Source organism: Cuculus canorus, chromosome 1 (genome assembly GCF_017976375.1).
Source record: "Cuculus canorus isolate bCucCan1 chromosome 1, bCucCan1.pri, whole genome shotgun sequence".
NCBI lineage: Eukaryota > Metazoa > Chordata > Aves > Cuculiformes > Cuculidae > Cuculus > Cuculus canorus.
The window spans coordinates 69,558,998-69,585,007 of NC_071401.1; the positions used below are offsets into that span (position 1 = coordinate 69,558,998).

At 41.6% G+C, this 26,010-nt stretch overlaps 2 protein-coding genes across 9 annotated transcripts in view; one reads left to right on the forward strand and one right to left on the reverse strand.

Annotated features, from left to right (window-relative positions):
- Positions 1 to 26,010, reverse strand: part of GABRB3 (gamma-aminobutyric acid type A receptor subunit beta3) — a 190,373-nt gene that overhangs the window by 122,731 nt on the left and 41,632 nt on the right. The gene's annotated exons all lie outside the window — the stretch shown is intronic.
- Positions 19,120 to 26,010, forward strand: part of GABRA5 (gamma-aminobutyric acid type A receptor subunit alpha5) — a 56,896-nt gene continuing 50,005 nt past the window's right edge. Inside the window, exons 1-3 of one of the 8 annotated variants that reach the window (XM_054076982.1) lie at positions 19,146 to 19,257; positions 19,799 to 19,858; positions 20,464 to 20,616. In XM_054076982.1, coding sequence (XP_053932957.1) covers positions 20,531 to 20,616 — 86 coding nt within the window. In that variant the 5' untranslated portion in view covers positions 19,146 to 19,257; positions 19,799 to 19,858; positions 20,464 to 20,530. Of the gene's footprint in view, positions 19,258 to 19,294; positions 19,446 to 19,597; positions 19,620 to 19,798; positions 19,859 to 20,029; positions 20,167 to 20,463; positions 20,617 to 26,010 lie in introns of those variants that run through there. The other 7 variants (XM_054076963.1, XM_054076989.1, XM_054076972.1 and 4 more) reach the window with 7 other exon arrangements.

Below are 26,010 nucleotides of genomic sequence, written 5' to 3' on the forward strand. Positions count from 1 at the left end.
TTGTAGGGAGAAAGAGACTCAAGCTGAGAAAGTAGATGAGGATGTAGAGATATGATAGATGTCTATGAAGTCATAGACTGCATTAATGATTATTTGTTATTGCTCATGCTATGAAAAACAAAGGAGCACTCAGATGATCAGGCAGTCAGTTTAAAGCAGGCAATATGAAGTCCTTTTTCACACAATACATAATTAAATTGTGGAGCTCCTCGCCAGAGGAAGCAATGGAGGTCAAAGTTATAAATGGGCTCAAAAATCCATTAGACAAATGCCTGAAAAGGAGCTCCATCAATGGCTGTTAAAGTCAATGTTGTGAATGTACCCTCTGGCTGAGGAAGTCCGTAACGCTCAGACTGCTTGAAATGAAAAAGGTTACACCTGGGGAAGAGTTGCTATCTGTGGTGCATCTTATGCTCCTCCCAAAGCATGTGCTCTGTCCATTGTCAGAGCCAGGACAGCAAACTAGATTCAACTTTGGCTAGATTCAGCATGGAAATTTCTACATTCCAGATGATAAGAAATACGGTCGCGGTATTCTGTGACCCAGTACTAAAATAATTTTCAGGTCTTAAATGTTCTTGTTGTTTTCATTACTATACTTTCCACAAATGAACCACTGGTTTTGCTTCTCTTCCTTCAGAAATTCACCCAATTGCGTACATTATTTCTGTCCTTGCATCTCCTGAATGCCAGGGTGATAAAAAGTTTGCCAGTGTCCTTTTTAACCCTCCTGAGCTATTGGAGTGCTGTTGTAAAAGGAAAACCTTAGATGCAACCTCCCTGGGCAACGTGTGCCAGTGTCTTACCACTCTCATGGTGAAGAAATTCTTCTTAATGTCTAGTCTAAATCTGCCCCTCTCCACTTTATACCTGTTCCACCTGGTCCTATCCCCACAAGCCTTTACGAATAGCCCCTCTCCAGCTTTCCTGTAGGCCCCCTTCAGGTACTGGAAGATCGCTATAAGATCTCCTCTGAGCCTTCTCTTCTCCAAGCCCAACTCTCTCAGCCTGTCTGTGTAGGGAAGGTGCTCCAGCCCTCCAATCATCTTTGTAGCCCTCCTCTGGACCCGTTCCAACAGCTCCATATACTTCTTCCTTTGAGGATTCCAGAACTGGACACAATATTCCAGATGAGGTCTCACAAGAGAGGAATAAAGGGGCAGAATCACCTCCCTCAACCTGCTGGCCACACTTCTTTTGATGCAGCCCAGGATACGGTTGGCCTTCTGGGCTGTGAGCACACTCTGCTGGCTCATGTCGAGCTTCTCATCGACCAGCATCCCCAAGTCCTTCTCTGCAGGGCTCCTCTCAAGCACATCATTCCCAATCATGTACTGAAAATGGGGATTGCCCTGACCCAGGTGCAGGAACTTACACTTGGCCTTGTTGAACCTCATGAGGTTCTCACAGCCCCACTTCTCCAGACTGTCCAGGTCCCTCTGGATGACATCGTGTCCTTCCAGTGTGGCAACTACACCACTCAGTTTTGTGTCATCTGCAAACTTGTTGAGGGTGCACTCAATCTCGCTGTTGGTGTCATTGATAAAGTTATTAAACAGCACCAGTGCCAGTACAGACCCCTGAGGGACACCACTCATCATGGATCTCCATCTGAACTTTGAGTCATTAACCACTACTCTCTGAATACAATCATCCAACCAGTTTCTTATCCACTAGTCATGCCAAGGAGCACATCTATTTGACAGGGCCCTCTGGTATCCATCAAGTGCTTTTACTTCAAAAATTTAAGGTTCTTTTCAATTTTATGACGATGAAAATATGTATTATCAGGTGAAATAATCATCTGGACATATATATGGTAATACTTTCTCACAGGTTGCTACTGCTCTGTAAGTACAGATCAAAATACTTATTCTAAGAGATCTTTAGGTCTTTTGGTTGTTTAGATAGGAAGTCCTTACAAATTCAAAGTCTGCAAGCCCACAGCATGTCAGGAAATTTGAGTTTAAGAGCCCAACCCTAGCTTTACATTCCTAAGTTATGTTTCAGAGCTGGTTGTAGATCTTAAGGATATTGCCTGTGGGACCTTTAAGTGCATTATATCATAGCCTTAAGCTGTACTTTCTTTTATCCACAACTCTGCTTTAAACATCAGAAGTTTTGATTTAAAAGAGTAACAAGCTGGTAACAGAGCATATTCATCTCTGTGTTTTCGCTGCTTCACGTCAAGCATGAGGGTGAGCGAACTGTAAAGTGTAGTTAAATAGTCATGGCAGTCTACGAAAATCTGGAGATGTTCTATGAATTGGAAAACATGGAAATGTTCTTTGCTTTAAAAATGAATCAGAAGAACTAACACCATTTTTATTTTACGGGCTTTTGAAATGTGAATATGTACACTTAAACTGTCCTGAATATACCGGGACATCCTACCATCTGTTCCAGTTGTGCTTTATTCTAATTCAGTGCTTTTAGTAGAGCTTGGTGGAACTTTAGCAACTAAATTTTTTTTAAATGCAAAATGAGCATCCAGTGACACTGGAATACTCTCAACTTTCCTCTTGACTTTGCTAACAAAGAAAACATGAACTTTTTAAGAATGAAATGGTTTAGATATTTTTATTCAAGTGATGTTTCGAGATTCCCTCCATCTTTATTGTAAAACACTGTGACGTACTTAAGTCTGAAAAAGAAGACTGCTCAAATCCAAAGCACATGTTTTAACACCTTAGCTTATCAAGAATTTTATAAACAGTTGTGGATACACCTGAAACACTTTTCAATCAGCAGTAAACAACAACAAAAATATCAATACCCATTTTATTTATTCATACTCATTCAGTGTTGTTCATTAATGAGAATCTCCAAATTGCCTGGCTTTGTTCATCGTCATCTTTTTAAATTGTGCTATGCATGCAAAGACTCTTATATAATTTTTAACTGTATATGGTATTTTCCTTTCAAAGTTCTCAAATGTTGTGCATAAGTATTTTAGACAATGTAAAATTGAGGCACACGAAACTTCAGGGAAGAGAGTAGTTCTTCATCTCCATTTGAAAATCCCACTTGAGGAATATGAGTAAGCACCATGGAACTAAATCATTTATCAATGTCATGCCATGCCATGTGTCCTGGTTACGAGGCTTCTGTGGCAGTCAAGGAAGAGGCTGTTAGTCTACTAATACTCAATGCCTTGTTGTAACTTCTAGGAAATATAAGAGGTATCTTCCTCTATTGAAAGCAGCTCTATGGTCAATGATGTTTTAGACAAAATAAATCAATTAGACATCCATTTTATAGTATTTGAGACATTCTAATACACTGCCTTTTGGTGTGCATAACTGTTACTTATAGATTTATTACATATGATTAAATATAGATTAACTTTTAACTCTAAACTGAAGACTGCTGGAACTTAGGGCTTATGGTGGAGTTGACTTCCCAGTGACTGTTGGGTGCCAGGAAATGCAATTTTGATCCTTGAGCAAATGAGATACTAGCTCCTCTACACCAGAAAGTTTCTGATTACTCCTAAACAACCTGCCAACGTTTTTTCCTTTCTCCTTCTCCAACCCCTTCACATTTTGGCACATGGACATGGCAGAGAGTGGAGTCTCTGACAGAGACCCAGAGCAGATACTCAGACTGTGAAGCTGGACCCTCTCCCAGTTGTCCTGACCTTTCAGTGCTGCTAAGCACAAGGAAACTGCCTTCTCTTGGTGGTTTTCTAAGTACTTGCCCTCTCATTACTCACTTTATGTAGGTTTCTACACTGAACAGGATATTTTGGTCTGATCCAGTGTTCCCATTCTTATGTTTCTTATAATTTTACAGAGATTTGCCATTTCACTAGGTGTCTGTACATTTAGCAGCAGTTTTAAATATTAACAGAATCTTTCTGTAGAATTGTCTGTAATGACAACAAGCCATAGTTCACTGTAATTTAGATCCAGTTTCCTTTTTGCTTTAAAAATCAACCTCATATGCTTTACAAATTTTCTTGCTTTTCATTCAATGCATACAATCTAATGACTTTCAGAAAGTTTAAAAGTTGATTTTTTTAGAACAGTAGCAAATTGAACAAAACATATACTTTGTCAACTTTTATTCCTTCCCTAATGTGATCCATTCAGCATTAAATGAAATTGCTACAAATCCACTGTAATTGATGCTAGACTGAAAAAAGAAGCAGTAGAGCTGACAGCTTCTATGTTTCAATGTGGTATGTTCTGGCGCCTTTTCCAGTTTCTCTCCTGGAAAGATTAATCTAGCTTTTGTAACTTAAATAATGTTTTTAAGTCATATTTCTTTCTAATCTGTTTTCATTGACATTCATGCATACAATCCACTTAGAACAATAGTTAAAAAGCAACGATCCTTAGAAAGAGAAAATGTTTTTCTGAGTAACAACTTACTCTTTATTTTTCTACTAAATTAAGGGGCTTGTATGAAACTGTAGGCCAGATTGTGCCTCACACAAACATGCCTACTCTGGAGGTTATGGCAAACTGCACAGCCCATTGGGAGCTCTGAAGCTCTGTCATGCACAGCAGACACACTCCAGATGCTCTGCACCTTCTCGGGTATACTACATGCCCTATTCTAGGGGCTTGGCCAGGATGGAATATGGCTAGGTTTTATTTTCCCATCTTGGAGGATGGTTGATAGACCAGGAATGGGAGTGCAATGCAGACACAGCCTTCAGTAAAATGCCAGAATTTCCCTAGCAAAAGCGCAGGAGCATCGACAGAGATGTGTGTATGCTCTCACATGCGCCCACACATTTTACGTGTTATAGTCATCCTCCTTGTTCCAAGGACCAGCTAGCATTAGGTCAACTTTTCCCTTAGGAATTCTCTCTTACAGATGCTTAGGGATGAATAAAAATGCTTGAGATTCTCATCAGCTTTAAAGCATGATAAAACCAGAGTGTTAGGGCTTTGTCCTCATGAGGGTGGCACCGTTTTAAAATTTGATGTGACTTTACCTGTTGATAGTCAAAGAACTCCCCAGATCAAATGGAGAAGTGTCTTTAATACTGCCCCCTCTAAACCCAGAGAGCTGTGAGCTTGTGTAATGCCACTGTTCAATCTGGGGGAATGCCAGAGCCCAAGTCTTCTCTTATTGTTCTCTGAAATGTATTAAATGCCAGGGCATGACTTTTCTGCTGCAGCCAGCTTCTGAACTGCCACTTAGCTCTGAACTGCTGCCTGACACTGCAGTGATTAGAAGGGTGCTTAAGTACGAAGATACAGAAAACTCAGCAAGGATGAAGGAAACTGCTTCAGCACTCTGATCGTTCCTGCACGGGGAACTGGGAAGAGAGAGAAAAGGAAGCTGGTGATATCCCACGTGAAACAGAATTTAGGGCAAGTCTTCGCCTCATCTTTGCAGCTCAGAGAAATAGAAGATGCCAAAAAAACCTGCATAATTCCAGACTTCGGAAGAGGCAACACAAGGGAGAGTGCAGTGATGGCTTAGCATGGCTACAAGAGCCATTTTGCTGATTAATTCCAGGGATGAACAAACTTTGTTTCTCCTTGGAAAGAATCCCAACATACAGTGGTACTATTGATAGCAGCATCTACAACTACTGCTATACTACTACAAGTTGGTTAGACTGAACTGTGGCTGGTCATTGAGGACCCTGATGTACTATCTGATATGGAAGCTGGGTCGTTTCCCTTCAAATCAAATAAGAGGAAAACTGTAACATAGGCATCATGGGATATTCTCGGGGTTTTATTTAATATATTCATTAGCAGAAGTGAGAAGATTTTACCAAGAAAAGCATTTATCTAACATCTAGGACAGACAATTAAAATTTTTGGCCTTATAAAACCACTTAGATATCCTTATTAGTATTGCCCTTCTGTCACTGTGGAAGACTTGACCACACTGCAGGGTGCATGGAGGATTAATCTGTATGTTCTTCTAAGGTGCTTCTCTGTTTCTGTGTGTACATGTGCACAGTTCTGCAACTGAGTTTGCCTTTTTTCCCCCTCTTCTAATATTCTGGTCTACTTCCTACCTAAGTACTGGTACTATTAAAGAACATTCAGTTCATGATAACTGACATTTTCATTAGAAGGGTCTTAAATAGGGAGTGGATAATTCAATTTCCAGCTAAGAAAAAGAATAATGAATAAATAATGCTGAACCCATCTTCTTGTTTCTCCCTAATGGGAGGTTAATCGTTAATCTTTTAGCCGCTGGGGAAATAGCTACAAGGAAACATTGGGAGGAAAAAAGTAATAAAAAAGGACTGAAACAAAACGAGCAAAGTTACCAGTATGGTGGAGTGTCTACAGAAGGGCAGGGAAAGTTACCATTTTTTTTTGTAGGTATCTGTAGGCCTAAGAGCCAGGTAGTAGCAAGCATATCTGCTATTTTTTTTTAGAAAAGGAAATATAAATGATACAGGCCCTTTATACAATATGGGACATTACTCAGTTTTCCATACTATCACCTGAGTCGGGTCTTCCAAACACACTCAACAGTCTCCATGCATCTCAACAAAAACACTTACACAGCAAAACTTACAGTATCAGCTCCTTTGCACTTTAAATTCTTGTCTTTAAAACGTAAACCTGTGTACAGTCATAACTAGGTTAAATAAGCCACAATTGCATAGTTGCTGCTTGCAGCCACAGATTTTGTTGAGTTTAGGCATCATTCTTATAACCTTGCTTGTGTTGCTGGCTCATAGCTCTACATTACAACTGTTCCTGGATTGGTGGGAAATGGTACACGCTCCCTATATTTAGACTTTTCCATGGTCTCACTGTGATCTTTTCAAAGCACATTCTGTGATATTAAAGATGGCAGTGATCTCTCCTTCCCCTTAGTCTCTTCCCCTGACACCAAGAAACAGACGGCAAGATTTCAAATTGGGGTTGGTTACCAGCATCAGAGTGCTATTCCAGGAAGACAAAAGTTTAACTCCAAGTACAGCCAGGCTACAATCATTCCAATACAGTCCAGCACTCGATTCTTCAAAATGTCTTTGAAAATTCTTCTGAAATTTTGGGTTTTGTAACTGTGTTCATCTCCTGCCTCTCATTAGTAGCATTATTTCAGTGGCCATGGTTTTCGTGGGAGATCATGGTAGGAGATTTTTTCCCTCATGGTAGGGAGTGTCATCAGTGGTTAAAGAAAAAGCCCATTTTCAACTGGCCTTTCTTTCATGAGCGAGCCTACATGGAAATTCATTTTCAGATAATCCGAGTTCTACTTACTGGGCTATATTTTCTAATATCTAGGCGTCTCAAAGACGTAGAGCTAGCCACTAGGAAACAGTAAGCAGAAGATAGTAAAAGAAATTTAGGCTATCAGATTCTGTTGGACAACAATGCAAGGTTGACGTACTTCTAGCAAACTTTAACCGAGCATCAGTGCTGCTGTATTCACAACAAGCTAAGGATTTCTTCACTGAAATCTCTCTTACAGTCATCCTTTTCATATGCAAACTATTTAAAAAACTTTTTCAATGTGAGACAGCAGATGTTTAATTCATAAGTGACTAGAGGTAACAACCATCCCTGGCAATAATTCTGTGTCTATTGTTTGTATCCTGCTCATAGCTAGTAGCACCATTTGTAAAGTGAGAAGTAAAAATCTGAAGGACAGAGTATTGCAATCATTTTTCTACTGAGTTAATCACCACAATAATTTTGCATATGGGTTCAGTTGTAATGAATTCACATACCCAGAATGAGTCATGTGTGCAGTTCATAAGATCAGTGCTTATAAGGATGTGTTTATGGAAGTGATTTGCTCCAAAATATTTGCTCATGAAGTTTCTCCATGTCAGTAGCAAGAATAAATGCTTTTAAGATATAATGTTAAAATATACTTTGAGGTCACATATTGCTTTTCTTATGCAGTATATTCTTATTATCTGAAATAGATCTCAGATATCACAGACAAGAATATCAAGTAAATCTCTAGAAATGCGTAGAGTTAGAATAAAATAAAAGATGCTCATTTATTAGACACACTTAAAGGCTTTAACTATTATGCAGTACATGATTCCCTTTTATGTCAAGACTACTTCAAGTATCATGATTCTAATTTGATATGTCCTAAGTTTAAATCTAGCAACACCAAACAGAGTGGAGATTAGACCAACAAATCTGTGCGCGTTCTGACTTAGATCTCATGTACAGAAAAGTAAGCATGACTCCAACTATACTCAAATGAGCCCTGTCAGGGGACTGCTCACTGACACATTGTATACACACATACAAAATAGGAAATGACAATACAGATCTCTGAACAACGTAATTGTAAAGGGACATCTGGGAGCTTGTTTTGTGCATTGCACATGTTTTAGCAGATGTGATAGCAATGGTCTAATAAGCAGTGAAATTGCAGGATAAACATGTTCAGACTACTCTAATAAAGTTTGAATGGAAGTGTTTGCATACTACCACGTACAACAGTCGTCTTTGTTTTCCTTGCTATTTTCAATAGCAAAAATCTGTTTATCAGAAGAGGAGCCCTTTGGGGGGATCTTATTTGTGTACAAAGAGAAAGCCACTGTGTGAACAAATTGAACAGGTTGCCTACCCTGCAACTAACCTGAGAACCCAGAAAAATGCAATATATGAATGGGGATACGATGGTGTGATCAGAACAGACATTGAAAAAAAAGAAGGCAGATTTGATTTTCCCAGTTTTCAGAGAGAAATACTAGCACATGAAGGAATGGATACATGTGCACAGTCAAGATGCTATTTTTGAGTAAAACTCTTATGGCAGGGTGCAAGTTTCAGACCTAATCATGTGTCTGCAGAGAAGACAATTGCCTTAGAAGAACCTTATGATGATTGCCAAAATCAAGTGTTTTAAAGTTGGAGAACACTAAAGCCTAAATGGACAAAGAAATCCTAATTGTGCTTTCCTGTAAATCAGTTTTGAGGTTTTTCTTGAAATGTGTCTTTGTCTCTCTCCCCCTCTACCCCCAAAGAACGCTTTATCATTCACTACACAGGATAAGTAGGTACTGATTACACACTACCTACTGAATAAGCACCTACTTAGAAAAGTAATCTTCACCATCCAGTTAGCAGAGCCTTATTTACTGCATACCCGAAGCCTGCAGTAAATAGAGAATTATTCATTTTTTTGATGGTCTTTTCTGGGCCACTCATCACTGTAGTATTTGCATGCCTCAAGAACACAGATGAATTTATCGCTGCCGAAAGATAGGAGACCATTATTATTATTCCCATTTTACAGCTGAAGAGATAGGGACTTGCCTGGAGCTACATAGTGAATTAGAGGCAGAGAAAGGATTAAAATTCATGGCTTGCAACTCTGTGCACATTACTGGAGACTGCGCTGCCTTGCAGTCGGAGATGCTGAGAAACCAAAGCTCTCACTGACTTTCTCTATCACTGCAAGTGCTGTATAAGCCTTGGGCAGCCCAAGTTGGTCACCCATAAAATAAGACACACAGTTAATATTCAGCTGCCAGAATTTTGGATTTATCATCACATTAAGAGGCTAATACTTGAGTCTGGTGTTTACAGAAGTATCTTGAACTTGGCTCACTCACGCCTGAGTAAATACTTGAGCTACTGAGGTGCTGGTCAATACAGGGTGAATAATTTACTTTCCCATAGTTTAGGTGCTAGACCTCAAAAGGCTGTGAAAAAAGCATCATAACTTGATTTTTTAAAAAATGGCACTTTATGATAAAATACATTTAGAGTGGAAAACTAATCGACAGGCTTAAGTTCTTTTCTCTTGGACTATTCACCTGAAACTTGTTCCCTCCTGCTGTCTTGAACATACCCAGAGTTCTGCCCCAGTGCTCTCCACCAAAAAAAAGCCATCTAATTAACATTTGATGGCTCTTGTTTTGTTCTTTTTAGTAATCTGGGAAAACATCAATAGATCAAACTGCAATCGTTCCAGAAAGTCATATTTTATTTAACTCACTTTTTTCTCTTTGAAGCTCTTCTTTTGATCTTCTTCTGTGCACCCAAGATGCTACATTCATTGACCATTCCTACTGTTTGGCTGCTAAAATTAACATGCATGGTAGTTCCCTTGATCCACAAGTGATACTGTTTAGAAAAGCTGGTAAAGTTTCTTGTATACAATTGACTAGTTGTCTGTGATCCAAGTATACAGACCCAAATGTGAAACTAATCCACTGGTTTTCAATTGCTGAAGGTGAAAGGCATGGTGATAAATCCAGTTCATCTTACTTAGGCAAGTAGCCCTATTCCTCCAAAATTTGCACCAATGGGGCTGCTGTGGAATTTAAAGCAGGATCAGACACAGTGAGTGTCTGGGGACCAGGATGGAGTGTGCTGTGGTCTCCCTCCAGTTCGCATGCCAGTTTGCTTTCTTCAAAAACCACAGCACGAGTAGTCAAGAAAAACACTCTGCACCCATGACTGAGCTTGATTCTGCTGCATCCTAAATACACAGCTTGGAGGAAGGATGTTTTCCTTCTCTCCAGGCAAAGCTTTCCTCAGCAAGGGCTGACATGCATGTTTTCATTTCCACCAATAACTGACCCATTGAAGACTCAATCACTTCTGTAAAATCAGAACAGTTTATGAGAACAAAGAAAATCCTCGCAAAGCTCCCTATGGACAAAAAGACAATGGCTACTCATAGCAAAGAGTTAATCTGGGTTTCTCACAGCCAAAGGGAATATAGGAAGCATTGGTTGTATGAAAATTCCTCACAGCTGTTCTTAACTCCTACAGCTATATCCCCCTCTTCTTTAGAAATACTAAAATCCTAATGCTCAATATCTGTAGTGTTTTACCTTACTTGTGTTCCATTGACTAATACAAATTGGCAAATTTTAGCCTGCTATGCAGTTATTTTGTGAGCAAGCCACCTGCATTTTTTGTTGAATAATTTACCAAAAGGAAAAAAAAAGCCCCTACTTAACATTTGTGCCAAATCTCATTCCTCACAGTCAAATAAACTGTCATTGACTGAATCGTAATTACTGGGTCACTCTCAAGACGTAACCTCAGGTGATGTCCAGGCACAGTTCCACTGCCCTTCACTCAGCCAGTTTGTGCTATATGAAGATCTGGCTTATTGACTGATTTACATAATATATGTTATTATTTTCATCTTTCTGAATTCTACTGTACTCAGACTACCAAAATATTTTCGCACAAATCTGTAGAACTGGCATCACCTGCATTAGTGTGGTATCTTTTAATGCTTGCTATAGTTCAGTCATTAATATTTAACATCCAGCAGTGTCATATATAGATCATTGTGAAATCTCCATCAATATCTTTTCCAAAACAAAGAATTTTCAGGTTATTTTTTTTTAGCAGCTCTGTCCAGTTTTGTAAATGTTAATTCTAGATAGAACAGTTTAAAACCTCATTTTTTGAAACTTTATTTATTATAGCACTTGCATCTATATAACACAAGTCACATTTAATGGGAGTTGGAACTGCTGAGAACATTTATTCCTACCTAAACCTTGCCAACAATTTCAGCCTGAAGATCAGTATATTGCAAATCCTAAAATAAATGTAAGTTGTGTCTACAGCTTTCCAAATGGCATCTTTTAATATATTTTTGTAGCAGCAACTAATTCTTATAATGAATCATTACAGGGTTACTTCAAAGCATTTGTAAAATTTTACAGAAGTAGAAACTAGCATTTGTCAGTATCTTTGACAGTTACCTGTGCTGATCAGAAACAGAAATAATGAGTTCTATCAAATAGATTTCGGTGCCTCTTCTCTGCATTTAACCCATTTCTAAGCTTCAGATATCCTGTACTTAACATCAGTAAGTACATCAGGTAACTATAGTCGTATGTAGTCCATAATGTTCACCCTCCATCCATTATGAAGAAGTGGATATACATTTAAGGAAGAATTTATCAACATTGATCCTTCCATCTTAGTTCAATGAATTTCTGTGTTATTCCAAGATTTGCTCTCTCTTTCTTGCTATGCAGAAATTACATGTACACTAGCATATGTATAAACTCTTGAATATTGATGCAGAACTTGTATGCTCTAGTTTAAGCCTGATTAAACTTTATGAATCATACTTGTGAAACTAAATTATTGTGGCTATTCTCCACAACCTGCTTTCTTACTTAAATGCTTCAAAATGCCATGCAAGTCGGGTTTTTTTGCTCAACTATCTAGTTAAAGGTGTGCTCTGTCCTCACAAGAGTGCACCATGCAGTCTCACACAGAAAATGCCTGTCAGAACGACCAGATGGGAGGACTGAGGCTTTAAAGACCATATACGATGCTACTTTAATGACTCATTACTTTTTAAGTACAGATATAGCTGCTACTCTAGCTAACTAAAATACTAACCAGCAAATAAAACCATTTTGAAGAAATTAACTAAAGATATATTATATATAAGATCATAAAGTTCCTGTTCAGACATTTGCTGAGTTGATGCTCTTTTGCGTGCAATAAGAAGAATCTAAGTTTACACAGAAAAATAACACTTTTAGATGTAAGCATGTATCACTAGTGTTTAAAACACAATAATCTACTAGAACACAGTTACGATCACCTTATATGTTTTGAGAACAGTTCTTAATCTTTTCTATTTTTATTTTCTATGCAGAAGTATAGTTTATATATTTCATGTTTAAAAGTTGAATTCTGGAAAACTGGAAGATCCACAGGCAATTGCCTGGGAATGTCCGGGTACAATAACTGCCACTTCTGAGTAAGGACTCACACTGAGAGAAAACAAAATGCACTTCCATTTGCTCCACATATGTCTACATTTGGCAGTTGAATACACGTGCTTCTCACTAGACCTACTGAGAAGCTTAAGTACATCTACTTGCATTATCATTCCCATATCGTTAGCACAATATCTATGGTTACAAAGCAGGGAACCTGTGATCGGTCCAGCTCAGAGTCAAAATGTGAACTTCTCATCTGTATCCACTATCTCTGTTTTGGTACCTGAAATCAGTTTGTTAATTTGACCCAGGATGTGAAATCCAAGAGATGTTTGGGTTATTAACTCTATTTGAGTGACATCCTTATTTCTAATATCCTTATACTTGTGATGACAATCTCTCTGGTTCACAATCTTATTTCTGCTAAAATGCTGTGCCTACAAGAAACCAGGGGCAGATCCAAGGTGAGATAACAGCAGCCACTTATTTATGGGATATAACACTCAAAGAGCAAGTTACTTGCTGCAAAGTTCACAGATACCCAGAAAAAATAGCCTGTGTTCTCACAAAGCAAGAGGAAAGCAAACAAGAAAGTGACAGTTTATACTGCTGTGGAAACGAATGATCTGTATGATGCAGGAGGATATGCTGCTACGTAGCCCCTTCTGTCCCTCAAATGTAAGACCATGATCTAGCAGTTCATGCCATGACACATGCTGCAAATTCCTTTGGCTTTCATGGTTTTTATTTCAACGGAAGACTTTGGTTGCTCTGCAGGAACAAGGAGAAGTATTATACTTGAACCTGGCAAGAATGTACATAAAACCTCAATTCCTCCATGGGAAACACTTCTGTGAGCAGGTTTGACCTCACACTCTGACTTTGACTTGCTGTCCTTAGATGCGAAGAAAATTCTCTCTTTCCAGAACAGAGGAGAAAAGGGCTATCTCACTGGCAAGTTGGACTGATGTGAGTGGACTATCAAAACCCACCTGTGTGCAACGTTTCTCTGCAAATGTGCTGCAGAGGCAGTGCCAGGCCTAAACCCCACTGCTGGTCCTGGCTCTATGCTCCCCACTGACCAGCACTAGGTTTTCAACAGTCACACTCATGTCATCCACGTAAGTGGAACTTAAACTGTGCATATCTGGCCCAGATGGGTTAGCCTGTATAGAAGGTAGGATCTAGAAGAATGGCATTGTAAGGAATCAAACAACAAGATGGGCTTGGGGAAAAAGATGGACCCCCTTTATATGACTGCAGAAAGACAGGGACATTGTTGTAAATATCAGACAATCTCTGCTTAAATGTTGTAATGCAAGGATTTATAACCTTTCAATGGACTGAAAAATGTTGGAAATGTTCTCCACTGCTTTGTGTTGGGGGGGATATCTCCATATGTCATTTCCCTGGTCTAATGGGGCAAAGCGTCTAGTACAGATCCAAATTTATTTAAATTGCCAGCCAGACACTTTTGAGAATTAGGGCTGCCAGGACCTGAGTCTGTCATCTTAGAGCAGGGGTCTCAGTAAGGTGCCTAGGGTGGTTTTCAGAAACACTGAAGCTTAGGACATGCTATAAATCCATGACAGCAGTGTTCAGGCATACCCTCAAGTTTGCTCAGCTATTAATGTAATATGTGGCAATGGACAGCAGCATAGGTTGCCCATAACAGATAGGATGAACCACCAAACATAAAATGTAGCCTTCAATTGTTTCTAAACTGGATGCATGCACAAGGCAAACTGCTCAGGGTTAGCTTCAGATGAAGATTTTAGACCTTTGAACGTGCAGATCTGGAAATCACACCAAAGAGCATGCAGAAGCATCAGTGTCACTTTTCACAACCAGCTGGAATTTTGCTGGGATGGGGAGAGCGGTCCCCTGCCTCTCTCTCCCAGTGGCACCATATTCTGTGTCACACAACAAGGTACTAACTCTATCTCCGAGCAATACTTTCCAATGTTACTCTGCCCCCAGCTGCCTAAAGCTCTGTTAAACAGCTGTCTGTTGCCACTGGGATGCACAAAGCAAGCCACCAAAACACCAGCTACTAAATGCAGCTCTGTCTGCAGTGTGGCCCATAAGACAAGTCAAATGCAGGTCAGTAGTCATGTTTTATGGGTACCCATGACATTGTAGAGGGAAATAAAAGGCTTTTATTATCCCTCCTTTTATTATCTCCTCTTACCATTCAGAAATATACCAAATGTTTCAAAGTCTATCAGACTCTAATACCTCTCATGTCAGCAAGGTTATTTGTACCATTTCACTACCAAATACAGATCACAGGATGGCTGAGGCTGGAGGGCACCTCTGGAGATCAGCAAGTCCCACTCCCTGCTCAAAAGGGGCACCAAAAGTAGGTTCCCTGGGATCGTTCCCCTTTCAGGTTCCCCACAGACGAGGACTTCACAACTTATCTGAGCAATCTTTTCATATGTTTGACCACCCTCCAAGCAAAAACTTTGTTTCTTGTGTTCAGATAGAATGTCATGTTTTTTTAATTTGTGGCCACTGCCCCTTGTCCTCTCACTGGTCACTGCCGGCAAAGCCTGGCTCTCTCTTCTCCACTGCCCCCTCATCAGGTGTTTATGAGATCTCCTCTGAGTCTTCTCCATGCTGAACAGTTGCAGTTCTCTCAGTCTCTCCTCATAGGAGAGATGTTCCAGTCCTTTAATGATCTTCTTGGCCCTTTGCTAGACATCCTCCAGTATGTCCGTATCTCTTCTCATGGGGAGAAGAGACTGGGGAGCCCAAAAATGGACTCAGCACTCCAGATGTGTCTCGTCAGGACTGAGCAGAAGTCTCTTGACTGTCATGTCCACAAATAATGCCAGAGAAGGGAGTGGAAATTAGACTTTCACTTTTAGTTCAGATTCAGTCTCTGTGCTGAAGCTGAAGTTAGCTAGTGTTTAGAGATTCATGCAATGACTGACGGATCCAGACTGCTCTCTATTGGAAAAGGATTTGTATCACCAAAATCACCGTCCCAAGCACTACCTTTTGTGGAGTCTTATCTAGGAAGCCAAAGAGAAGAATTTAAGAAACAGGCAATTCTCTCCACTTAAATGTCTGAGTGAAATCTTTGGCAGAAGGCCTCTGAAGAGTCTACTGCTTGGGTAAGAACCCACAGCACATCATGCTCCACAGAACTTTCCATTGTCCTGCTGGGAGAAAAAGGAATGGCTTAGATGATGACAGAGATGTCTTTGACTGCTGCAGAAAAAGGACATTTTCCAACACTTAGTGTTGCAGTGTTAGGACTTCATGCACACTTCCCAGTGAGCTCCCAAGTGTGTAAGTACTCATGAGTGCCATGGGAAAAAAACAAAAAACACAGCACGGTTTGTCTGAACTATTCATAGAAACATAGAATCATAGAATGGTTTGGGTTAGAAGTGACCTTTACAGGTCATCTAGTCCAACCCCCCTGCAGGAGCTGGGACATCTTTGACTACATGAGGTTGCTTAGAGCCCCTAACCTTGGATGTTTCCAGGGATGGGACATCCACTGCCTCCCTGTTACATAAGCTCAGTGTAGAGGATGATCTAGCTCAAATTCATTTATCTTAGCAAACAGGCAACATTACTTAATGGTGCAGGGAGGAGATATGTCAGAGAGAGACAACGCAAAACTTCTTGCAAATACAAACTGACTTCTGGTAAGCGATGTCAGCTTTTGCTAAGCACCAGCACAGAATATCATCAAGCAAACAAACAAAACATTTCCTTACCCACAATAAAAAGCAATTGTTCAACATACTAAATTCAACACATCCTTTAAAACCGAAGAAGGAGGCTAAAGAATATAAGTCAGGTAAGTAAGAATCACAGGGGAGTGCCTTAAAAAACGCACAGCGGAGGACATGTACAGTACTGTTGCTTTCAAAGCAAAGATCTCTCTGTTGCTTGTAATAACGCAGCCACCACAGGTCAAAACCACCACCCTGCAGGGATCCAACTCAAAAACCTGCTCCATTAATGTTTGACAAGCCCTGAAGAAAGCACCTTTGCCCAGGAGTTAATGCCTTGCATTGGAAACAACGCGTTTCAGCCCTATTGCGTCACTGGCTATAATTAGCTGTCGAACAGAACCAGATCCGTATTACACTGTTACCATCCAGACAAGGCTATTGGAAACAGGAAAAAGAAAAAACCTAAAAAACCGACGCTGCCGTTCGGATCCCTCAGCTGCTCTTCCTTGCGGGTATAACCGCCACCAGCCATGCCCCAGACACCTTTTCCTCCCACCAGCTTTATTTCCCTATACTTAAGGTGCCGAGCATCCTCCTCGGCAATTTGCCCACCGGGTTCCCACCCCCCGCCCCGACCCCTCTGGGACCGGGGAGCCGCGGTCCGGCACCGTGGGCGGTGCTGGGCTGCCCCCTGCCGGCCGCAGCGCGCACTGCAGCCCACGCGGCGCCACCGGGACACGCGCGAAGGACCAGGAGGGGCTCGGGCGCGGCTTTACATGGCGAGCGCGGCTTATCTGCGGGACGCCAGGGTTTATCAGCTCGCTGTTTCGCTGTATAAGGCTTATTTCCCTTTAGTTTTCCCTTTTTCTTCAAGCTTTTCTTTAACATCTTCTCGCTATTTCGTTCCCCGCGTCGTAAACCCTTTCTGCCTTTGATTTCGTGGAGCTGCAGCGTATGGCTTTGCAGACAAAATGCAGCGAGACAGGGGGGTGAAGCCTCGGTTCTCCTCACCAGAGCTCACAGCTCCCACCTGCTCACACGGAAAGTCTAGGCCACTATTCCTACAACTCGCTTTTGTAAAATTATTTAAAGATCACGTATTTTTACAAAATCACCTATATATAAATAAGTATAAATAGTTCATACTAGAAATCAAAGAGCTGTAAAAAAAAAAAATCTGATTTAAACGCTCCTAGGCAAGAACATTATCACGAGAAACTGCTGGCACTTCATACTACTTTGCTCGGATATTTTTAAGCACCGGGAAAGCTATTCTGATGGCAACATTCATTCACAACTTCATATTTATTGAAGTCACTAAGGAACAACGTATGTTATTGGCTCTGCGTTTGAGATCATAAACCATTGCCGGAAAATCTGAACTAGCTAAGCACCACATATAACCAAAAACATGAAAATGTAAATCCATAAGGACCGGTTTTCAATTCAAACCGTGCAGACCATGAATTAGGCACAGGTATAGCAGCACCCTCTATGGCAATGAGTATAGAATCAGTATCATTTTCAGTGGAGGGATTAATTTCACTGGGCTTTTCATGGATATAGGAAAGAGGTAAATGCTCCATTGGTCCATAATGTTGCCTGAAAGACGGGCATTGTCTCATTAGATCTGTTAATTTAATAACTGAGTTTGGAGTATTATTTCAAAGCATGGCCGCGGGAGTATATATTTAAATCATATCTATAAGATGTAACATCCATGTTACAAAATGTTGCATGCATACCAAGGAATCCACAGGAACTGGGACTATACAACACTCACTCCATCTTTTGGATGGTTTAAAATGCACCAATCCCTTCACACCTGCAAGCGGTATATAATATATGTGACACGAACATGTAGCAAGTGCAGCGCTCCCTATCTTGTGGCTGTGAAGCTTTTTTTTTTTCTGGAACAACACTACATACAGTCACAAGAAAACATCGAAGTTATCACCCATCTCCTGAAATTTTTAATACCAATACAAACGATGGATGTCTAAATAATGAGGACACACAAAGAAGAGCTAATGTTGCCGGTACAACTCCTTGCTTCAGCACTAAAGAGCTATAATGGAGACCTTATTGCTCTCTACAACTACCTGAAAGGAGGTTGTGGAGAGGAGGGAGCTGGCCTCTTCTCCCAAGTGACAGGGGACAGGACAAGAGGGAATGGCCTCAAGCTCTGCCAGGGGAGGTTCAGACTGGATATCAGAAAAAATTCTTTTACAGAAAGGGTCATTGGACACTGGCAGAGGCTGCCCAGGGAGGTGGTGGGTCCCCATCTCTGGTGGTATTTAAAAGACGGGGAGATGAGATGCTCAGGTACATGGTTTAGTGGCATATAGGAATGGTTGGACCTGATGATCCAAGAGGTCTTTTCCAACCTGGTGATTCTATGATTCTGTAATGGATTAGATCAGGTCCATTTGGTGCAGAATCATAGGGTGGTTTGGGTTGGAAGGGGCTTTGAAGACCATCCAGTTCCAAACCCCTGCCATGGGCAAGGACACCTCCCACTAGACCAGGCTACTCCGAGTCCCCATCCAACCTGGCCTTGAATACCTCCAGAAGAGGAATATAGATACAGATCTATGGATGCACGGGTGTGTATGTGTGTGTACGCGTACATATCTGTGTGCAAGGAGTGTGAGCACCCGGAAGCCTCACCCGCTGTCGGGACTGTCCCTGCCCCACGGTTCCAGGTCTCTTCCCACCGCGGCTGCCCCACTCGAAGGGGGCTCCGCAGGATCCCGCTCTCCCTCCCGCGGTGCCGGCGCGGGGGCGGTGCTGCGGCGGGGCCGCGCCTGCCAGCGGCGGGGAGGGAAGCGCCGCCGCTCCCGCTGCCGCTCCGCAACTTTCGGCCGAACACCGCCCCCCCCGCCCCGCGCCACCCCTCGCACCTCGTCCTCCCCCCTCCCACCACGGCACCCGGTAAGCACCCGGCGGAGGGCAGCGGGGAGCCCTGCCCGCACCCCACACCCCCACAACCCGGTGCGGGTGATGCTGCGCGCAGCGCCGCGCACATGAAACTTTGCCGGGCGGGCTGGGAGCGAGCCCGGGGGCAGCGCGAGGATGGGAAGGGAAGGAGGGAAAGGGCAGGTGGAGCCTTCCGAGGAGAGGTGCGCGGCTCCCCGGGGCGGAGGGAAGCGGGATGGGGAGAGGCAGCCCCGCAGCGCCCGGGATGTGCGGGATAAGCGGGACCTGCGGCGCTTGGACGGGCTCGGGGAGCTCCCGGGGAGCGGACTGGGGTTCGGGGCTTTTCGCCTTGCTGCGCCGGCGGGGTCGTGGGGAGAGTAAGTTGATGAGTGATGTCGTGCGGGGGGGGGGGGGGGGCACAGGGTTCAGGTGGAAAATCCAAGCAGCTCCCCTCCAGGTGTGTTTTTAGGGTGTTGGGGTCTTTTTTGGGGGGGTGTTGTTGAGTTTGGGGTGGGGGTTTTGGGGTTTGTTTGTTTGTTGTTGGTTTTTTTTATAGGTCACGGAGGAAAAACATTAGTGAACGATGCTGAAATTGGTGATGTGGTCGCTGAGGCAGGTATCCGAAAAGCGGCAGGCGCTGGAGGAACTACAGTACTGCCATTCTTGGTGCTAGCGTGAGGTTTATGTGTCTTTGCGAGGAAGGTCACTTTTTACTTTCCCCTCCCTCTCCATCCCACCCTCTTTTTGCTAAGCCGTGCATCAGCAGTGTGAATTCCAAGAAGCAGAAGGTGTTTCTTGGCATTTCAACTGGGATTTTGGAAAGGGAAGCCGGGTATTTAATGGGCAAAAACTGCTATGGAAGGAAAGGATGCGGAGGCTGCATACAGCTCTGGGTTTGCAGGCGTGTGGAAGTTGTTGAAATAGGTAAAGGGTTGAAACTGGTATTTGGAGAATGGTGACTGTTTCTTACGTCACGGACAAACATAAGGGAAAACTGGGCCGCTAAGAATTTTTCATGTTTTGCAGTGGGCTGTCAGCAGAAGATAAAACACGTCCTTGAAGATATACAATTTTACATAAACAGCTGATGTTTGCGTAAGGCTAGATAAGTTTGTGAAAACCACAGATAGGAGAAGATGCGGTGCTAGCTGAACTCTGGTATCCCACTGTTTGCCTGTGTCATAATTTATCTTTTTTTTTTTTTTTTCCCTATTGTTGCAGCGTAAGAACAAAGTGAGCAGCTGCACCTTTACCAAAGCGACCACCTGCGTTCCTCCTCTCCTCTGGAATGGACAATGGGATGGTCTCTGACTTTATCATGATCAAAAACTTCTTCCTCTTCTGTGTTTCCATGAGTTTAGCCAGCCACTTCGGGTGAGTTTGCCAATTTAATTTGAATTTTTGCTGTGGGTTTTTTAAGGAAATCAAAACCCTTCGCTCCACGTAGTGTAGAGCTGCAGAACAAAACAAGCGGGCATTGCATTTCATCTTAACGTGCTGGTGTCGGGGGAAAGGGGGACGATTTGCTTTCCTGCTCAAATTTACTGTCTCGTATCTGTTCTTTATGCCCTTAATGCTATTGTGGGAAGGCTTGGGGGGGTACAAGGTGCTCAGACCAGGCCTACAGATGCAGAATGCTCTGTAGTAGAGTGTAGTAGAGCTGAGGGGATGCAGTACAGCTGCGGGGGTGCAGTGCTCCGTGCCCCTGGGGCTCTGATGAGGGGGGCTTGCATCTTCCCTCTCACCTGGCAGGTGCAGGCTATAGACAGTAGTGCAAGACTACAGCAGAGGACTCAGTGCGTGCTGCTAGCTGGTGCAGGCATTCCTAGTGAGTAAGCTGAGATCGTGACTGCTCAGAAGGATGGCTGAGTTTGAAACTTGCTAGAATATTTAGAAATTGTGTTTCCCTAAAGCATATAGCAATGTGAGGGCTTTCCTGTTTCCTTATTTTTGCTTTGGATGTTTACCTGACAGTGATATTCAGAAAACTGTATTGAAGAAATACTCCTGCTATAACTCTTAGGGAACAAAACCCAAACAAACGAATGGAAAACCCCTATTTTTATGTGGTTTTTCCTTCCCTAAACCCAGAGATCTTAAGAACTTTCCAAAATCAGGCTATGCAATAGAGTCTAGAAAAAACATTTTGCAGTGCTGTGGAAACGTAGGTTGGTTCTTCTTTGTGGAGGAGAACAATTATTTATGATTTCACCAGAAAAAAAAAAAAAAAGAATCCTCCCAACGTGCTGATTCACAAGCACACTCGTCAGTTCCTTGCTATAAGAAGATACAAAATGGAGATGCAAATCAGTTTCTGATTTCAAGCAAAGTGTTTTTCTCCAGATTGGAACTAGGAGAAAGACCAAACCTTGAGTGATGACTGTCTATGCTGTAAGCAAAACTTGGCCCTGTCTTCAGCATGTGTCCTGTGTAGGCAGGTGGAAGCTTGTGAACACAGTGGCCTATATGAACAGTTTTAGGACTGCACACTACAAAGGATGCGAAGATTTGCACACCAATTTATTCACCTTGGGAAAGCTTGGTCCTGCTTTCACTGAGGCAAAACTCTTCCCTGGACACTGTGACAGAACTGAAGAGAGAATAGATAATTGGGACTGCTTTTAGACTTGTCTTGATATGGTTGTAATTTGACGAAGATTGCCACATCGAGAAAATCGAGAGGACTATAACCTTAAATCCTTCCTGATTGTCTGTCATTCCTGGAGAAGGCAGCACATTGTAATAGCTGATGATGACCTGTTTGGTGTAGGGTCTTTTAAGTGTGTTACTACTCTAACAGAACAGGTAGGTAAGGCTGAAAAAAAAAAAAAGAAAAAAGAAAGGGTGTAACTGTCCTGGACTTCAAAGCAAATACTGAATCCAAGTCCCAGGTAGGAACCAGCGTGACCTGTAACCTGCCAGATAATCAGAACAGGACAGTTAGGGGAAACCAGGACACTTGTTTTCTGCGAGTTACTCAAAAAGCTTCTGTGCACTAAAATGAGATCATCACGCAACTTCCCCCCCCTCCGCCCCCTATTTCTGATCTAGTAATTTTAGTCCGGGCCTGCAGAGATAAGCAGCTCCAATTCGCTGCACCATTCATATGCTGCCTTAGGGCTGAATTTTGACCCTGCTCAAAAGACAAAGGATGCCCCAGTGCTTCTCTTTCAGAGACAGAAGCAGTTTCAGAGTGTAATTTGCTAAGTGCTTTGGGACTGACTCTTCAGGATTGAACAGTACCATTTACATGTAGGCTGGTATATTAATTGCAGGAATCTAATACTGATAATACCGGCTGTTGCTACTCTGCTCTTCTTTATTAGCTTCATCCATGTTTGGTCTGCACCGTTAACATCGCAGTGCGTTTTGCAATGTGGTAGGTAAAAGTGATTGGTCAAATGAGCACAAATTAAAAAGCAAAGTGCAGTAGGACATTACAAATGAAGGCAGAGATTTGTCCACAATTCTCCATAGTAATTTAATATTTATACTAAATCATAAATACACTTTTTGCCGATATAGCCAAAGCCACCTTGGGGGATTTTGATGCATGATGCTGGATAAAATAAACAGGAATTATGTAGCTCAGTCTCCTAGGCTACTTTGGAAATCTCAGCCAAAGTCTGTGATTAATGTTTAACATAAATGTGGAATGACTATCAAGAGTTATGCACATCCACAGGCGGTAGAGAGGAACTGTAAGCATAGCTGGTAGAAGCTACTTAAGGAAAAATCACCAAATTAAAAATCAAATGTATAGATAACACAAGAAAAGCATGTGAATCTCCTCTCACCATTGTTGGTTTAACAGTTCTATGAATCTGCTGCAGAAACGGTCCAGCACAAGTTAAGGCATTTTCAAGGCTGCTTGAATTTAGCCTTGAGTTGTATTATGCTCTAATGAGTTAAGGTGTTTTATTGAAGGCTTTCAAGATGGTCCACAGTTGTCGTGAAAGTAAACAGTAAAAGCAGAGCTAGAGAATAATTAGAAGTCAAATATAACTGTGAAAACTGTTTTCAGATGAAACGAGTCTGATTCCTTGTGGGCTCTTGGGGACCCCACAGAGTGGTAGCCCTACAAGTTTTGGTGTGATGGGTGACTGCCTGCACTGAGACCTGAGATGAGGTAGCACGTGGTCAGCCACATGTTGGCCAATCTTACTACGTTCTCAACTTTTTTTGCAAGCCCCTGAGTGTCCCAGGGGACGTTTCTGGGGACATGCTGGTGACGCGCAGTCCCCGTGCTTTTGCATTTTAGGTGTGCAATTTCAGACATAAGTCCAAGAGCCGAAACCAATGGGGATGGATGCTGTTGGTGTAACCACAGTCCACTTGCCATCTGCAAATAATATTTATGCTAGCAGAAACATGGAAAACAGAAGATCTCAAGTAGATGTAGCTAACATGAGACTTCTCTGTTCACTGTAAGAATTCAGTCCATGGTGTGTCTGTAGTTTCACATACTTCTCCGCTAGCTCACAGCTCTTATCACTAAGACCATAATCCTGCTATTTAGGCTAAACATATGTCTCCTTCCGGCTGTTATTTCAAGTTAGTCTCTGCATCCCTAAGCAGTTAGTTCTGCTAGGTTATCACTTCACAAGTACTTGCAGATGCTAGGGTGTTCTTCCTCCTATTTTGAAAATTAATTTTGTAAGAATTATCATATCCTTATGCAATCATGCTTGTCCATTTATTTTTGAAATCTGTTTTCCTTTCCTTCTTCATGTCTCCAGATAGATTTTGAACCCATTAGGCAATTTTAATAATTGGAAAATTAATAGGTAACTAGTAGTGCTTGGAGGAGGCAGGCAGACATCAGTCAGTCCCCCTGCTGAACAGAAAGCTATGGATTCAACATCTCTGTTTCACTTGGCCTGCTGGCTGGCCAAATAACAGACGGGTACGTGCAGGCCATCCACCACATGCTTGGTGCAGGACTGGCTCTGGCACACATGTACTGGGAGGTGTTTTTTGACCCTGGGCAAAATTCGGGATATTAGAAGGGATGTTAAGGTGCAAGGGGCTGAGGATGATAAGACATTGCCCTATGAAAAACAGGCTTTCATTGCACTGCTCACAAATTACTCAGTTCCTGAAGGTAGTAAAATACTGCTCTTGCTAAATAAAAGAATTAAATTATTCTTTAAAGATCTGCAAAGACCATTAAAGTTACGTCATTTTATTCAGCCCTCTCCCCTGTCCTAATCCAATGTGAAAGAATTGTCATTGCACAAATTCACAAAATATCAGCATTTTTAAGTCTCAAGAATCAGCAAGAAAGGGATGGCAAGAAGCTAACTTAGGGACATAAATGTATTTCCTTTGATGGCTGGCCAGCTGGCAGCATCCAAAAGTGTGCAAGTGTGTTCTCCACTGTCTTTTTCCACAAACTGTTATTTTTTCTGAAGTTCTGGTGTAATTCCAATCCTTTTAAAACAAGTTATTGGAAACACTACTCTCAGTTGAGAGAGAAACAAAAATTCAAATTTCAGTAGCAAAATACTCTCGAGTGTCTCTTAGCTTTTTTTATATTTTTAAAGTTTTGAAAAATCATGAACTATCTACCATGTGTTTTCCTCTCATCACAACTAAGCTATGAAGAGTACCTGTGATGATTTTGACTAGATGGCAAAAATGACAGTGATGTTCAAAATGGTAAGTGATGAACTCATCAGCAGAGGTAGCTTAGCATCTTTAGAGAGTTATTACGTTTTACACTGATGGGCCTTTTCTGTGGCTTTTGATTTTTTCAGTCATCCTGAAATTGCAATATTAAATAAATGTAATGAGGAGGATTCCTGGTTGGTTTAGTTTATGTTCAAGCTTTAAGTGTAATTATCTTTGAATTTTCTTAGCATTTCCCACGGTTCCTTTCTAGGTTTATTTTTATCCATAACTGAAACTGTCTGCTACGAAAACATTTTCGGTTGCAGGGAGGCAATAACGTGCTTACCTGCTAATATGTTGATAAAACCTAATGTTTAGCTCTTTGGAAGTAATTACTTTAGGGTATTATGTGTTTTCACTCTATTCATAGAACTATAATATCTCACATATGCATATAACTTTACAAGTACAGTTTAAAGTTCTTATGTCATCACAGACAACCTCACCACTTACTCCAAAAAGTGTATTTCACCAGCAATCTCAAAAATAGGAATTAAACACTAACCTTTCTGTGAAAGAAAAGCAACATTTGCATTTCATGACAAACAATAATCCATCTACAAATGCAACTTCACATAATACTGACATTTTGCCGAAATTCAGCATCAGATGCCTTCTTTTTTGGGTGAAGTGATCTGCCAAATCTAAATTGGATTGCAGTTTTGCAGATGAAGTGCAGGCTCTCTATGAGTCTTCACCCTAGTTGTTTCTCCATCTTTTTTGTGTATTAATTAGTTCTTCTGGTGGAGATATAAAAATATTTTGTTACTTGATGTGTGCATACTACTCTTGAGAAAGATGTATTTAGCTGATATAGGAGCAGCATCAATTACTCCAGTTAGATTCAGAGGAGTGGTTATGAGAACTAAGTATATTTTGTCCCATCCTCACAAAAATAGTTCAATGGAAACCTTCCCTCTGAGTTCAATTGGCTTTGAATTCAGCCGTAAGCACTAAAAATAACAAGCTTTTTCAAGAGCAGAGAAACTAGTGAACCTCTGTATCCTGTGCTCGCAGCACCGTACCTTTGCAGTAATCCTGGCTCTACATTTGGCTTCTGTTGTTCCAATCTCCCATTGCAACACCTACATTTTA